The sequence below is a fragment of the Phoenix dactylifera genome, chromosome 8, assembly GCF_051530095.1.
Source record: "Phoenix dactylifera cultivar Ajwa chromosome 8, Ajwa_hap1_PhDact_Kaust_v1.1, whole genome shotgun sequence".
Taxonomy (NCBI): Eukaryota; Viridiplantae; Streptophyta; class Magnoliopsida; order Arecales; family Arecaceae; genus Phoenix; species Phoenix dactylifera.
In genome coordinates this window covers 3,236,126-3,250,558 of record NC_143197.1, presented here as the reverse complement: position 1 = coordinate 3,250,558, position 14,433 = coordinate 3,236,126, and the positions used below count along the sequence as shown (strand labels likewise).

The following is a 14,433-nucleotide window of genomic DNA, read 5'->3' as shown; positions in this document are numbered from 1 at the left end:
TGATATTGAAAGCTGGAAAATTTGCAAGAGATCCGCTGAACCAAAAGCATTAACTAAAATGCGTGAGAAATGTATCTCTGAGAATATCAAAAAATAAATAATTACCTTCTGCTTTAAATATCTCCTTAAGTTCAGTACTCCATATATTGATGTTGCTGGCTTTCTAGTAAGTGTCCATTAGGATCGCCTCATTAATTGAAGCCATCGTGCACACATACAGAAACTAATGTAAGGATAGCATTGTCCACCCAAAGGTCACTCTAACAATTGGATGTCCCTCTTGACATGAACATCTGATATGTAGATTTCTTTCAAGAGAGCTGGCCTGAGGTGCTTCTTGCTAGACATTATTCTGCTCCACTTGTTATGTCTTCTCAATGTTTTTCATTAATGAGCCTCCCTACAATGCCTTCCACCTTGTTATATCTTGCAAGAAGAGTTAGATAATATCTATCAAGTCTGAGTCATAAACATGGTCTTCCCTTTGGTTGCACTTGTCATCTTCATAGAAAGTTTCCATGTATTTTTTTTTTTGCAACATACTAACGGCAAATTTAATGAATACATATTTAGTATGGAGGTTTGAGATGTTGGATTTTGTATCATCCTAAGGAGAGTTCTCTTTCTTTCTGTGTTTTAGGTTATTTTTTCCATCTTTCTTCAAATAGAAGCCACATAAATGTATGTAGTGGAAAGATAAAAAGAATAACTAAAAGAGACGAAGAATGACAGCCAATCATTTTATCATCTTTTTGAGTTGTATGTTCTTGTGTTGTCCATATTAATGCTTGGTGACTCAAATTTAGTCTCTGATTGTCCTTGAAAATTGCAGAGAGCATTGGAGAATAATACTTGCACTCCAAAATTGCTTCTAATTTTTGGGAAGTACTGTATCTACAAATTAATAACAGGGGGATAAGTAGCAGTCCTATTCAAATCTTTTTTTAGTAGCCCTATGCCTTAAGCCAAGTGACTTAATCACCCCATAGTAGAATTGAATGATAGGTGGTGGTGGATTTCCTTGCCTCAGTTCTTTTAGTAGTTCAACGGTATATTTTGCAGGTATCATTTTATAGAATCTTGAAACTTGAACTGCTTGTGTGAGGGCTATTACAAACCTCATGGAGCCCTAATTTAGGGAATGTAGTTTATAGGATGATTAAGTAATTGCAAATCATGGGCTTTGTGCAATCTTGTTTTTACACCAAGGGAAATACTTAAAAGTCAGGAGTTGGAAAGGGAGTGGACTCAAGAGAAACATTTGATTTTTAATCTCACCCTCTTTCCCATACAATTTTAGGGCAATTGAACCCTCGCTATCCATAATGATGGATGCTTATTTATTTAAATATTGACCATAGGGAAAAAACATTTATATAAAAGCAACAATCTTGTTACAAAATGCTTTTGTTAGACCAAAAATATTCCATTTAGATTGAAAAAAAAGCTTTCTTTATGTTCTTAAAATTTTGCTAAGGGAGCTCAATAATTAAGATGGCAACTTATGCTATTACCGTGCAATTTTTTAATTTAATCATTTATTAGTGATGGCAATTACCTTCTGTTGCAGATTCTCAGTCTTGAATGGTCCTCCGGAATAGAGACTTTAAGGTGCATTTCTCGTGTGGACCTCAATCTTAATGGATCTTTTGCAGACATGATTTTAGTACCTAATGCTGGATCACTGGAGAACTGTTCCACTGCTGCACTTTTTGTATTGACAAATCCTGGACAACTACATGTTTATGATGGCGCTTTGTTGTCTATGTTGACATCTGAAGAAAAGCCTTCTGTTCAAGCTGAGAAATTTCCTGATGCAGTACCGACTATCGATCCACGTATGACTGTTACAAAGCTCTGTCGGCTACCCATGGGCGGAAATTCTTCCCAGGGTTTGTTGAAGGTATTTCATTTCCAGATATCATGGAGCTCTGTTTGACACTTGGTGTGCCTTTCTCACCATCATTTTTTTACTCTTTCACCTTCCTTTCATAACATCAGTTCTTCCTGTCCATGTAGAAGGATTACGCTAAAAAAATTGCAATACCTAACCTATCAGCGGGTACAAAGTGGCCTTTGACTGGTGGGATCCCCAGTGAGATGTCATCTGACAATTATGCAGTTGAAAGAATATTTATAGCAGGTTATGAAGATGGATCTGTGAGAATATGGGATGTAACATATCCAATCATGGAACTAATGTTTGTTCTAGAAAGCAAGGTTATTGTTGTCTAATATTCTATGATTAATATCTAAGAAAAATTAGTAGTGGAATGACTTTTACTGACATCTAATTGCAGGTCCCAGGTGTCAAAGTAGATGGTGAAAATGCTTCAGTATCATCCCTGGCCTTTTGTTCTATAAGTATGACTTTGGCTGTTGGCGATGAATGTGGTCTGGTTAGATCTGTTTATTGTAAGTCATTTCCTTTTCACTGCCTAAAAGCAGTTTATGTTATATCACCATTTCCTTGTTTTATGTTATTATATAGGTTCGTGTCTATAAGCTTCATGAGAGCACTGATGGATCAACTGTTCACTTTGTCACTGAAACTAAACATGAAGGTAATAGCTTGTAATGTGATTGAACGCATCTTTATTGGATCTCAGCCTCAAGTTCTAGTAGACTTGGTATTTTTGCTATTATGTTTCTTAGATTTAATTGATAAGCTGGATTTAGTCAAATTCAAAGTAATTATAGTGTGAAGAAAAGAAAAAAAAAAGAAAAGAAAAGAACAAGAAATGGATTTATGGCCCATAAGCGTGACCAAAATTATTGAGCGAAAGGAACAGTACAAAGGAGCATGTTAAATGGAGAGCATCTTTGGAATCTTAAATTCAGCAGTTTTAGCAAATAAGAAGCCAGTATATAGAAAGGTAAGCAAAGCAGGGGTCTAAAGCAGTAAAGCCACAACTAAGAGACTGTAGAGCAAGCAATTAAAACAAATGCATAATGTACCACCGGCAAGCAGTCTAAAGCAGTCTAAAAAGTGACCGGGGTGGGGAGGGGGAAATAATAATCACAGGTCTGTATATCAGCATGTCACTAAAGGCAACAGATAAGATAAGTCTTCAGTGAGTAAATCCACAAAACAACACAAGTAATTAAGCCACTTGAAAGACCTCGTACAAATTTTAAGACAGTCCTTTCCGACGGGCGCTTCATCTCTTAAAAGAATCATCCTTGTGACATCATGTGTTGTCTTGTTCACACTTCCCAAATGTGCTTGGCAGCCTCAGGGTTTCTACATTATATATGATCTACAAAGGATTATGCTTTGACTTCTTTGGCTGAAGCTTTTTCTTACATATATCAGTCAATATGACATCCAAAGAAGTTATAGATTCCTGAGATTAAGTAATGCCACTTATTGTTCCTTTCATGCACAAATTTTGAAATTTGTTCCTCCACCAATCTATGTCATTGATGGTCATGTGGACAAGAATGGAGATGATGTCTAGCCAATAACTATGAAGAGACATGACTACTAGGACCTTGGTTAAGTTCCAGCACTCGAGAGTACCATCCTAAAAGCCATAGTAAAACCTTCTTCATGAGTACTACAATTAAGTACATCTGAAGACATTTAAAGCATGACCCTGAATTCTGGATTTTGTGTCCAATCGAATCTATTGGATAACTTGCCTTTAGTTTTGTCCAACCTTATCAACCATTCAGCAATGTATAACGTTATATGATCAATCCTCTAGTTCAACTTCAAAGTGATTGTCTGAAAACTGGGTAGTTGTTCGCTTTAAATCTAAGGACATTACAAATTTGTGTACTATGAAGATGATACCATCCCATTAATAGTAGTGCTTTATGAGGTAGATTCATGGTGTTGATTCTTAGTGAAAACAGATTCATGCATCTTGTGTCACTGCTAGCACCATCGACAGCCAAAGTCCAAAATAAAACCAATCTAAGAAGCTATGGCGCTGCTAATTATGCAATCTGTACAAGCACAATATCCAATCTCACTTGTAGCTATATATATATTGCATTAGGAGTAGAATGGAGCCATGTTCCAATAAGTTTACCAAAATCTGATCACTTTCCAGTTCAGGCATTACAACATATATATGTATCTTACTTAAAAGGTATGACAAACATATCTCAAAGTTTATGAAAATATTTAATGCAAGGTTTTAAATGCTGGTCCTTGCTAATCGTAACATGCCATGTAGTGCCAGCACTGGGCTTCCATCTGTGCCGTGTTGCCCTGCATGTTGCAAGTTACAGCCCAGCAGTAGTTGATAAGGCTAGGTACCACAACATCAAGCCAAAGACATCATCTCTCTCTCTCTCTCTCTCTCTCTCTCTCTCTCTCTCTCTGCACAGCATGGCATGAATTGGCACAGGGCATCCCATCTCAGCCAATGGTAGGCATGCCCTGAACAATGTCTAGTAGATGGCATTAATTAAAAATGGCATTGAGGACACATGATTCCCAAATTAGCATCAAGTATTAAGCAACAATGAACATTAGGAGTAGTAGCAAAATAATGAATTTCCAATCATAGTGGGCATGCTTGACAGAATGAAAGAGCCTATGCCTTTTTGCATCTCATTGATGATTGAATGATGGTAGTTGGTGGCATCTATTATTTGCAAATGGTATGACATTGATTAATGAGACATGGTTAGAGTAGATGCTAAATTGGACTTGGTGAAGAAGTTTTGAAGGATCCAAATATTTAGTATGACCAGGCAGACTGTACTGAATAGAGCTTCACTGGAAATAAAAATGAAAATGAGGCCCATCATATAGCCAAGAGGTATTATAGATCGATCATTTTCATTATCTTCAATCACTGGTAAGGAGGAAGTGAGAGGTAGACAGACATTTATTAAAAAATATGGCTAAATGGGTGAGGTCAAATGATGCTTCTTAGGTGTTATGCAATTGACATATGCCATCGAAACTCGAGAAAAAAACTTATGCTGCAGTAGCAAGGCCTGCAATATTGTACAATAAAATATGTTGGGCAATAAAGAAGGTTTTGTAGTTACAAGACCCACAATATTAGTCGCTAAAAGGTCCATAAACTTGATTCAAATTTGTAAATCATGATTCACCTTTTTCATTTAAATCTTACATTTTTTACTTGTTACCAAGATCTCTTTGAAAAGGTTAACCAAAAAGCTCAATTTCCTATGACATCTTCTGAAGGGACCCTCCTAGGACCCCGGTTGTCGGGAATATTAACTAGGTAATGGTCTTTTATCTTCTGACTTAAAAAGAGAGAGAGAGAGTGAATGATATGGCATCTTGTTCTAATTTCTTTCATTCCTTATCCTTCATAAGCTAACTTATTATTATTGCCGGACTACTTGTAAACTCAGATCCATTTCACATTTATTCTATTAAAGCTTTTTTAAAATTTTTTGCAAGTAATCTTCCTTTGACAAATCAGACACGAGAAAAAGAAATTCGAAACCCTCTTATAATTGTATCCATGTAACAGATGCTTTGTATTTTTGTTAATAAAAGTTAGATTCATAATTGTTTTACTGGAAAGCTTGTTGGAGCAAGACATGCAAATGAAATTAAGAATATTTGTTGCAGAAAATGATGAACAATGACTAGAAGTGAATCATTTTATAAATGAAAAAATCAGGTATAATATTGTCTACATGAAGCAAATAACTGGGATGTGAGACAAGATTAAATTATACATTCTTTCAAGAAATTTGTATGCATGATTGGGCCATTTTTCCTTCTCCACAGTCCTAGCAAACTACACATCACATCTTACTTCCCATCTGAGCTAGTACTATTTCCATTTACTTTAACATGTTTTGCAGTTCAAATTGTGCATCATGGAAAAGGATTTCATTGCATTGCAGCCTTTGCTATCCTAAATTTACCCATTCGAACCCTTCAATTTACAAATTCTGGAGACAGACTTGCTGTAGGTTTCAAAGATGGACAGGTATATTACATCCACTTTTTTTTGTGTGTGTGTGTGTGTGTTGTGGGAGGGGGGCTGCTTTGAAGACTTCAAGATATTAACTTGTCATTTTATCTTGGTCCTCATTTCAGGTGGCAATGCTTGATATGCAATCACTATCTGTCATGTTTCATACAGATTATATGGCTGGAAGAAACTCTCCTGTAATTTATATATATGTGCATGCTATTCCCCAAAACAGTGTCCCAGTAAAAAGTCCAAAGCAAGCAAGCCTCGAAAGGCCAACAGACTCTGCAGAGACAGTACTCATCTTAACCAAGGATGCACATGTTATAATCATCGATAGCATAACAGGTGATATGATTTCACAACAAGTGCATCCAAAGGACTCTGTTGCAATCTCCATGTATGTCATAGGCAAGTAATTTTTTGCAAACTTAGAGGGCAATTGTTGAGCCTTCTTATTTTGTGTTGAAATAACATTGTGCCTTTAACATTTCATGTTTAGAGGGAAGTAGTGCAATCTCCAAAGTGGCTAGTGAGAAATACCCCCAACATATTTCTGATGATAATTCTTCCCAAAGTGAAACTGAGAAAAATAATAATACCAATGAAAGCATGACACAAGAAGTTGAACAGCACTGCTCTAGTGATACTTCAGACTGCTGTGAAACATTGGTGGATCCACTTCTTTTACTCTGTTGCGAGGATGCAATATGGTTGTATTCTCTGAAGTCTGTGATCCAGGTACCCTCCCCTCTTATGCTAGTTTCTTTGACGATTTTAACATGTCTCATCTGCATACTGAGTTTTTTTCTTTCCCCTCAATTTTAGGGGGACAGCAGCTTTATTCGTAAAGTGAACCTTTTAAAACATTGTTGTTGGTCAACAACTTTTACAAAGAGAGACGAAAAGACACGTCAACTGATATTACTTTACCAGACGGGAGATATAGAGATAAGGTAAATGACCCTTTCGCCCTGTTTTCCCCTATTTGGATTTCTGCAAATGATATGACAAATCTTGAAAAACAAAAAAAGAAATATGTTTTTAACATGAGTTTTAAAAAAATCCATAAGGAAGTAATTATGACCATTACGTAGCCCATACTCAATCATCGCAAATTTATTAAATAAACCATCCATCATTTCCATCATTGAAAGGCCAACATTCAAAATGAAAGAAAGAAAGAAAGAAAGAGCCCTCAGCCTTATCTCCAAAGGTAATTAGGAAGTATTATCAGCATATTTGCAAAGTATCTGTAGCCCATTCTTAATTCAAAATATAGGATACATAAAATATGCATCTAGCATGTATGATAATCATATCTGACATGTATTAACAGTCATTACATATCAGATATACACAGCTTTAAAATATCCAGTATTCTAGGATATGGGTCTAGTAAAAGAATAATTATTGCCTTTTTTGCCATGGAAACTCACTTCTTGAGCCATAAATTTTTTAGGCTTTATCTTCTTGGATCATTCCCGCATTGGGGTGATCTGAACTTTTTTATTGAGCTCAAAACCCCTTCAGTTTGAAGTATTTTTTTCTTGTGTGATAAGTTGATTGCTCTGTCCATGAACAGGTCATTACCGGGTTTGGAACCTGTGGCCGAAGGGTCCTTAATGTCAAGTCTAAGATGGAGCTTCAAGACAAACATGGATAAAACCATGAGCTCCTCTGATAACGGGCAGATTGCTTTGGTGAATATCTTGCTTGGTTTCTAGAGCTATAAGTTTCTTGAGATGTTCATTACTGTTTATTTGACTGAACTTTTATCACTTCTTGCTTGGAACTTAGAAGAATCTTTTCCACTTCATGGAACTGGAATGTTTGTGAAGTTCATAAAACATTATGTCGTCACTTATTAGCATAGTAATTTGCCTGTTGGCTATAAAGAAATTAAGATAAAAACAATTTTTCAGGTGATGCAATTGGCATGTTCTTCCCCAATGGCTTATCCCTTGAAATGAGCCATTTCAAATCTATGGATCTAAATCAAGTTGACCAATGGTGACAAGTGTTATTTATGTTTATGTGTAACTTGAACCTGATTCAAGAAATGTTGAACTGACTGCCTGCCCGACATCTAGATCGATAATTGATATCAGAAAAGCTTGAGTCTCAAGTGCAGAAAGAAAGTGTACTTAATAATAATCTTATTCCCATTAACTTCAAATTCTATTAAGTTGGGTTAGCTAAACAAAAACGTGGTTGGCTGGTTGAAAATTAACTGACTTTGGAACAGGCCTTAATCCCATCCAATTGAGGTTTGGACTATGAAATCTTCTTATTGGACTTCATCTGTACCCAGGGTCATATCCTTCACTATATTGAACTTCATCAACTCCTTTCTATAGTCCCATGCAGGTAACCTTGATGTTGCTCTCGTTTGATACCTGTAACATAAATTCAAGCCTTACCTTTTATCAAGGCCATCTCTGGCACTTAAGGACATCCCTAACTTTGATTGAACCACCTCAATTGCTTTCTTCATGTTTCAGCATCCCATACTGGTGCTACTAAACTTATTCTCATGCTCTGTGAAATTCAGTCTATATTAACTAATACTACCACAAATTACCTTTAACTTCCACATTTATTAGATTGATAACATCACTTCTAGTTTGTACTGAATTAGTTGTTACTGTTATCTTTCTTTTTCATTTTTCTTGTAACTTTCAAGTAAGTATATTAAAATTTTGTGAAATTGCATTGATCATATTGTAACATAGTTTCTTTGTTCATGAGAAACCAAATCACATAATTCTTTTCCTTTTTGAGGAACTTACAGGTTAATGGATGTGAACTTGCTTTCCTCTCTCATGTGGCTAGTGCAAATGACTTCAGGTATCTATTGATTGCATATTGAATCAAGAAAGTAAATTTCATAACCAGGTTTATATCCAGAACTCATGATATTTATATGCTTATTCTAGGATTCCAGAATCTTTACCATGCCTTCATGATAAAGTTGTTGCAGCTGCTGCTGACGCTGCCATTAATCTTTCTATAAGTCAGAAAAAGAAACAGGTTTAGAAAAATAACTTTTTATTGTGAGTGGGCTGTCATCAATCGACTTTGTTGAAATTCATCCATGACATATCTCTAATGCTGCAGAATACGGCTCCTGGGATTTTTGGTGGTATCATGAGAGGACTTAAAGGGGGTAGAACAGAGAATAGTCCCAATAATATTGATAGCATTTCTAGATATGGTTCTAGTCAGCAATTGGAAGAGTTATTTTCAAGGGTTCCATTTTCCAATATTCCGGCCACTACCACTGGTGACCCGGAAGTTGCTGAACTGAGCATTGGTTCTCTCTCTCTCTCTCTTTCTCTCTCTCTCTCTCATATTATTTGTATTACCTGTCTATTTAAAGTTCTTCTATGCAGATGACATTGAGATTGATGATATATTACCTACAACATCCACTTCAACTTCATCCGTTGTAAATAAGAGTTATACAATAGGTATGGACGCTAACATGTCATTCTTTCATATCAAGCATTTAAAAATTCATCTTGTTCACTGGACTCAAGCTTTATATTAAATTTAGATGAGGAGGAGGAGAGAAACAAATTATTTGAGGGTTCGACTAGTGATATGAAGCCAAGAATGAGGACAACTCAAGAAATCCTGACTCAGTATCGATTTGCAGGGGTAATTCTTCAGCTTATGTATTTCTTTATAATTCTTATTTGTACTCCATTTGCTGATGTTCTTTTCCATCCAGGATGCCTCTGCAGCAGCAGCTCATGCAAGAGATAAGCTTGCAGAGAGGCAGGAAAAGCTTCAGGTAGGATTTTCATCTGATACTTCCTGCCTTATCTTAAATACATTGACTTCATATAAATACCAGATAGGCATAAGGTTGCACAGAAAACTATAGAATCTTTACAGAATTTGACTTTTTATATGAAAATATGGTTGATCCAGATATTGACAATCCTGAAACAAAGATATGATACCATTTTAAAATAGAAAATATTTGAAAGTGCCACGTAGTCTGTGCGTGCATGCACGCACGCACAAACACACAAAAAGAGGTCCAGTTGTAGGTTTATGTCCAATGCTGATCAAGTCAGAATGTTTGCCTCATGCTACACTCAGCCAATGTTTCTTGAGACCTTTCCTTTTTGCCTCTCTTGCTAGTACTCTATAAATGATGATAATATAGGCCCCATTTAACAACTGCCCATGTTTCTTACAGAGATTGAGCCAACGAACTGAGGAGTTGCAAAGTGGGGCTGAAAATTTCGCTGATATGGCAAATGAACTAGTGAAAACAATGGAAAAGAAGAAGTGGTGGAAAATATAACTGTTATCACAAATCTTAACTTGCTATGGGTGCTCATGAATGTTATCCCACTGCATCCTGCATAATGGGGATGATTGTTGTATAGACTCGCTTCTGGACGGAGTTGTTCACCAGCTTTACTAGCCAAAGCAAGTTCACTCTTATCCTCTCTCTTGATTATCGAATATTCAGTGTCCTGAAATAAGACCCTTTACAACATTTTAACCAATTGTTTGAACCTCATTGCTTTGTTTCCATTTTTTAAAATTGAAATGCCAAAATTTTGATAAAAAATCTGTTTGGTATAGTAATTCTTATTTTTTTTGTTTTTGAGAACTGAAGTATGGTTTTTGGGAATGAAGCTATTAAAAATACTTTTCAATTTTTTGAAAAGAAATATATTTTGTTTTACCATTGCTGTCAATACTGTTATCTCTGCTTTCACAGCCACAATTGCCCATATAATCACTGTTGCTGCTGCTGGTCGCTGTCGGCACCATCATTATTATTTATCAAATTTATTATATTTTAAAAATAATTAACTATATCAATATATTTATATTTAAAAAAATAGAAAAAACAATAAAATTTTGACTTTCGCTTTTAGAAATAAAAAAAATTAAAGTGATGTCAGATGTAATCTAGGTTGGTTTGGCTGAATCTAACAGTTGCGTGGGAGAAAAAAAAGATATTTGGCTAGGTGGTTTAACTGTTTGACCTGCATGACTTGGTTGAGTCCATATAGTCTGTAGTTTGGGTTTGGACTGGAGAGGCCTTGGTTGCTAATCATGGTGTGCATCCATACATGAGACAGCGATCATGAATCCAGTGAAATCCACATGGTATACTTCCTGCAGGATGCAAGTTTTGGTTTCAACCTTTAAAAAAACTAGCTCCTTCCATTGTAAATGAAACATGCTTATAAATATGAACTTCAATTGACTAACCCATATCTAAGATATAGAATACGAGACTTGCGCTTAAAACTTAGACAACACGATCATGTGGACAGGAATCTTGATGAGTTAGAAGCAAGAGCTAGATGGGGTTGTATGGTGCCAGCAAATTGGCCATCTCTTGGTTGAGGCATCAAACTTGATATCGCTGGTCTGTCCTTCCAGCTTCAGTAATTCCACTGACCCTGTAAAATCAAATTAGTAGCAGAGCCACACATCACAAAAAAAAAAAAAAAGGAAACAAATAAAGCAACGGATCCACTGTGCCTCATTATTGAATGGTGGCTGTTCCTTCAGCTCAAGACATTAGACAACTTGAGTATATGGGGGGGAAAAGAATTGTGGTCATGACCCAAAGTTAGCAAAAATGATCGCCGATAGATGGATTATGCCATTACCGCGCCTGTATTACCCAAAAGAAAGAAGATGTTCTTGAATTCATGGTGGGGCCATCTCATATCATGGGAAAACTTACGAATCACGTTTCAAAGGAGTTGGAGCCTGGAGCCTGGAGCCTGGAGCCTGGAGGTGCGCTCTCGCTTTTAACGGGCTCGCACCAAGTACTGATGGGGCTCAGCCAGGAGCCATCATCCATGACTAACTGATAATGATTCATCTCTTACGAGCTCATTCAAATCGTAATCAGGTGAAGATGCGCACCGATGACCTTCTCTTTTCTGGGTCCAGGCCGTGGAAGTCGTTGATCAAAATGCAGGATGGGATGAGCACAAGTATATGGTGAAATTCTCCAGTATGCAACGAAATTCCCCAAAGGAGTTCACACTAGCCACGATCTTTACATTGTTATTTCCCACACGGGTTGGAAAATTGAGAGAGATGAGAACCGAGAAATTAAGAAACGGGTGAGACTTTGATTTTGCAATTTCAATACTTGAGTTCTCTGAAATAACTTTTTTAGATGGATGATGGTATCTTGGAAAAACACAAGATTAGACGAGCAATAGTTCGACTGCTACTTTCCCTGCCCTTTCCTTCCTCTAGCAAGCAACCATCACTGGTACAGGAGATAATCTAAAGATATCAGGACGATCAATTGTCCAAACTAGCCCTTCAAAGTTCCTTTTTTTTTCTTCCTCATCCTAAATTCTTATTATCGACGGCAGCTATTTATTTATATGCTTCGTTCCGCGAAATAAGTGATTCAAATCAATGGGAACTACCGGCGTTTTTTTTATAAAAAAAAGTCATATATCATGACATCATTTTAACAGCATGACAGCTCTTGAGAAGATATGGTGGCTTAGAGTCGTGCTCTTCTTGGTTACTTTTTTTCAAACTTTAGAAAAAATCAGTCGGTCCTCTTTAAAATTTTGATTCAAAGTCTTGTCAACGCGTTCAAATATGGAAGTTTTGAAACCGTCCATCCAATTTAACACGCATGGTATGAAATATGGAAACAATATACCGAGGTGCCTTGCCTTGCTTAAATTCCCAAGGTCTAAAACCATGCTGCGAGCTTCATGCTCCAATACAACGATATCAAAAGCAATTTAAAGAGCTTGTGCTACCCCTCCCTAAATCATCCCATTTATTTGCTCGGGGGTAATTACCAAGACAAGTTGTATGATGAATAAAGTCCAAAAAAAAAAAAAAAATGATTGGCATTGTACACAGTCACATGATGCATGTAGTATAGAATATAATTTTTTCCAGCCTAATGCTTAATTAATGAGTTCAATTGTTTTGATCCATCATTTTTGTATTTCCTCTGAGGGATATTTGACTTTCCTAAGGATTACATTATTGGACTCAGCTGCACAACAAACGAGAATCTATGGGCCAGCCAATGGTATTTTTAAGCTTAAAATTGCGATCGCTTGTAGAAACATAGAATTTGACATAGTTTTGTAGTCATGCAGAAAGGAGGCTGTATCTCAATAAGATGACTAAATTCCATTGGCTATTGTCATCTTAATGCTTGCATCATTTTATGTAAAAATTATAACTAAAAAAGCTCATGAATTATATAACATGCATCACTTTTTAAAAAGCAATTTGTTTGTTTTTCTTCAGCTAACCTGTACGGAATAGATCCTCGCATTGAAAAAAAAAAGGGCCCCCCAAAAGTGCTCTTGTTCACGTGGTACATGCCTAATCTTTCTCTATAGATAGATAATATCTAAACCAAGCTCAATTTCTGTGTCGGCTATAAAGACACATAAAGACAATTCAATTAAAATCTTTGCTTTTGCAACCTTTGATCTGAGTCAAGGATTCCCACGACCCAACATCAATTAATTTGACACTCCACAATCTTTTTAGATGACCATCCGGCTTGATGTTTTCAACCTATGGGTCTAGTAGAAAATTTAATTAGCGAAACCTTTGACTAGGGCTTGCGATGGCAACAATCTATCATGCTCTGAAATCTCGCATGTGAAGCTCGAAAATGTAATATGTATGATATACTCCAGTTCGCTAACCTAGTTCTAATTTGCAATTTTTAACCAAGAATCATAGCCAATGTCTATTTGTCTAACTTTTTCATAATAAACATGCTAACAATTTTACTGATCAACATCCAGCATTGAATTCTATGATCTTTTATATATAAATAAGCTTCGATGAATAGCATATTTTAACATTCAAAATAGAAGGTCATGCTCCAACTAAAAATACAAGAAAAAAATGAACATATAACTCGCACATGCCTTCAATGCATGCGATAGTTTTCTGTCAATGTCTTGGATAATAGTCTATGATGTTAACAAATTAAAGGGCAATGAATAAAAAATATCACGTGTGCGCTGCTAGCTCCATCTCAGCCACAAAATCAAGGATAGGACATATATATATATATATATATATATATATATATATATATATATATATATATATATATATATATATATATATATATATATATATATATATATATATATATATATATATATATATATATATATCAATCATATGTGCGAATTGTGAAATATCATGGCTAAATATAACAAATATTTTTTAAATTAGATTTTTTTTTTTTTTTTTTTTTTGGGTGCGTTGTCGCACTTTCAGGAAAGAGAGAGTTGATCCGCGCTCTGAAATGTTCCACGTGAATCACCTCTTCAACACAAAAAAAATATCTCAAACCATACCAGTCAACGATCGCCTCCGACCCCCGGAGACCGACCCAAAATCGCACGTCACGGGAAACAGAGAGTTTCTGCGTACTTTCTTGGACCCATGGGTTTTTTTTACTGGGATCAATACTCATGTGAGTACAATGCCACCCTGATAC

General features: G+C 36.0%; 1 protein-coding gene across 13 annotated transcripts in view; it reads left to right on the top strand.

The window, feature by feature from the left end:
• The window catches only part of LOC103709502 (transducin family protein / WD-40 repeat family protein), a 28,985-nt gene extending 18,521 nt beyond the window's left edge, over positions 1-10,464 (top strand). For 8 of the 13 annotated variants that reach the window (XM_039124297.3, XM_039124298.3, XM_088702393.2 and 5 more), the window contains 16 exons: positions 1,571-1,903; positions 2,020-2,220; positions 2,301-2,399; positions 2,492-2,564; positions 5,809-5,936; positions 6,047-6,332; positions 6,424-6,662; positions 6,750-6,877; positions 7,507-7,624; positions 8,716-8,771; positions 8,861-8,954; positions 9,042-9,237; positions 9,317-9,394; positions 9,481-9,584; positions 9,658-9,720; positions 10,135-10,464. In XM_039124297.3, the coding sequence (XP_038980225.3) occupies positions 1,571-1,903; positions 2,020-2,220; positions 2,301-2,399; positions 2,492-2,564; positions 5,809-5,936; positions 6,047-6,332; positions 6,424-6,662; positions 6,750-6,877; positions 7,507-7,624; positions 8,716-8,771; positions 8,861-8,954; positions 9,042-9,237; positions 9,317-9,394; positions 9,481-9,584; positions 9,658-9,720; positions 10,135-10,242 (2,304 nt within the window). In that variant the 3' untranslated portion in view covers positions 10,243-10,464. Of the gene's footprint in view, positions 1-1,570; positions 1,904-2,019; positions 2,221-2,300; positions 2,416-2,491; positions 2,565-5,808; positions 5,937-6,046; positions 6,333-6,423; positions 6,663-6,749; positions 6,878-7,506; positions 7,625-8,715; positions 8,772-8,860; positions 8,955-9,041; positions 9,238-9,316; positions 9,395-9,480; positions 9,585-9,657; positions 9,721-10,134 lie in introns of all 13 variants that reach the window. The other 5 variants (XM_088702394.2, XM_088702398.2, XM_039124296.3 and 2 more) reach the window with 2 other exon arrangements.
• The last annotated feature ends 3,969 nt before the right edge of the window (positions 10,465-14,433 follow it).